The following is a 1,347-nucleotide window of genomic DNA, read 5'->3' as shown; positions in this document are numbered from 1 at the left end:
CTCACTGGGGCACGGGGTCCCACACGCACACCGACTCTCACTGGGGCTACGGGACCCCACCCCAACCCCCAACAGTGACCGTCACAGGGAGGCGAATGGGTTGGTCTGGGATTCTGTGTCTGTGGTTACTTACTGGCCGGACCTCTCCATTCGTGTTGGTGTACTGTCGTGCCAGACCAAAGTCCAACATATAGCACTTCCTGTAGGTAGATGGCAATCGTCCCATTGCAAAGTTGGACTGTGGGGTGTTGTGGAAAGGGTTTGATGGTTAAAAAGAGAGAGGTAACCAGTTACAATAACGAAAACAAAACATCCCATCTCTGTCCCATTGATCCCAAGCCAAGGTTCTTATTCCAGGAGGAATGAGAGTCTGCAAGTGAGACCGAGACAGAGATGTGGAGTGAATGAGAGAGAGAGAGAGAGAGACCGAGACAGATGTGGAGCGAATGAGAGAGTGAGAGAGAGACCGAGACAGAGATGTGGAGCGAATGAGAGAGTGAGAGAGAGACCGAGACAGAGATGTGGAGCGAATGAGAGAGTGAGAGAGAGACCGAGACAGAGATGTGGAGAACACAAACTGGACCCAGACAGATTCAGGGAACACAGAACTTCAAACAGTGCGGCACAGGAACAGGCCCTTCGACCCGCCACGTCTGTGCTGACCATGTTGCTATTCTAAACCAAATCCCTTCTGCCTGCACATGGTCTGTATCCCTCTACTCTCTCCTCTTCATGTATCTCTCCAAAAGCCTCTTAAACATTGCTCGCGTACCTGCTCCTCCCACCTCCCGTGGCAACACGTTCTGGACACCTACCACCCTGTGTGTAAGAGGGGTGGGTGTATGTCAGGGGAGCCCGGGCCCAATGTGCTGACTCTCACCGGTTTGATGTCACGATGCAGAAAGCCAACAGAATGGATAGCTTCGATGGACTGAAGGATCTGTTTGCCCAGTCGCAGGGTGGTGCTCATCGTAAATGTCCCTCTTGGCTGGCTACGACGCAAGTCAGCGAGATTACGGCCCTGCAAAACATTGTCACTATCAGCGAGGTCGAGGCTGTCAGTGAGGCCGAGGGAGGGGGCGTCAGTGAGGGTGAGGGAGGGGGCGAGACAGGGGCCGCCAGTGAGGGCGAAGCCGCCAGTGAGGGCCAGGGAGAGGCCGCCAGCGAGGGCGAGGGAGGGGGCGAGAGAGGGGCCGCCAGCGAGGACGAGGGAGGGGGCGCCAGCGAGGGCGAGGGAGGGGCCGCCAGCGAGGGCGAGGGAGGGGCCGCCAGCGAGGGCGAGGGAGGGGGCGCGGGGGAGGGCGAGGGAGGGGGCGGGAGAGAGGGCGAGGGGGCGGGCCCGGGCGG

At 58.6% G+C, this 1,347-nt stretch overlaps 1 protein-coding gene across 1 annotated transcript in view; it reads right to left on the bottom strand.

Annotated features, from left to right (window-relative positions):
- Positions 1 to 1,347, bottom strand: part of LOC109924352 (tau-tubulin kinase 1-like) — a 17,590-nt gene that overhangs the window by 10,685 nt on the left and 5,558 nt on the right. The window contains exons 4-5 of the mRNA XM_048596605.1: positions 881 to 1,021; positions 134 to 238 (exon numbers count right to left, since the gene is read on the bottom strand). Coding sequence (XP_048452562.1) covers positions 134 to 238; positions 881 to 1,021 — 246 coding nt within the window. The remainder of the gene's footprint in view (positions 1 to 133; positions 239 to 880; positions 1,022 to 1,347) is intronic.

This window comes from Rhincodon typus, chromosome 5 (genome assembly GCF_021869965.1).
Source record: "Rhincodon typus isolate 14 chromosome 5, sRhiTyp1.1, whole genome shotgun sequence".
Classification (NCBI taxonomy): Eukaryota; Metazoa; Chordata; class Chondrichthyes; order Orectolobiformes; family Rhincodontidae; genus Rhincodon; species Rhincodon typus.
The sequence above is the reverse complement of the archived record's forward strand: the minus strand, read 5'-3'. Positions and strand labels throughout refer to the sequence as shown.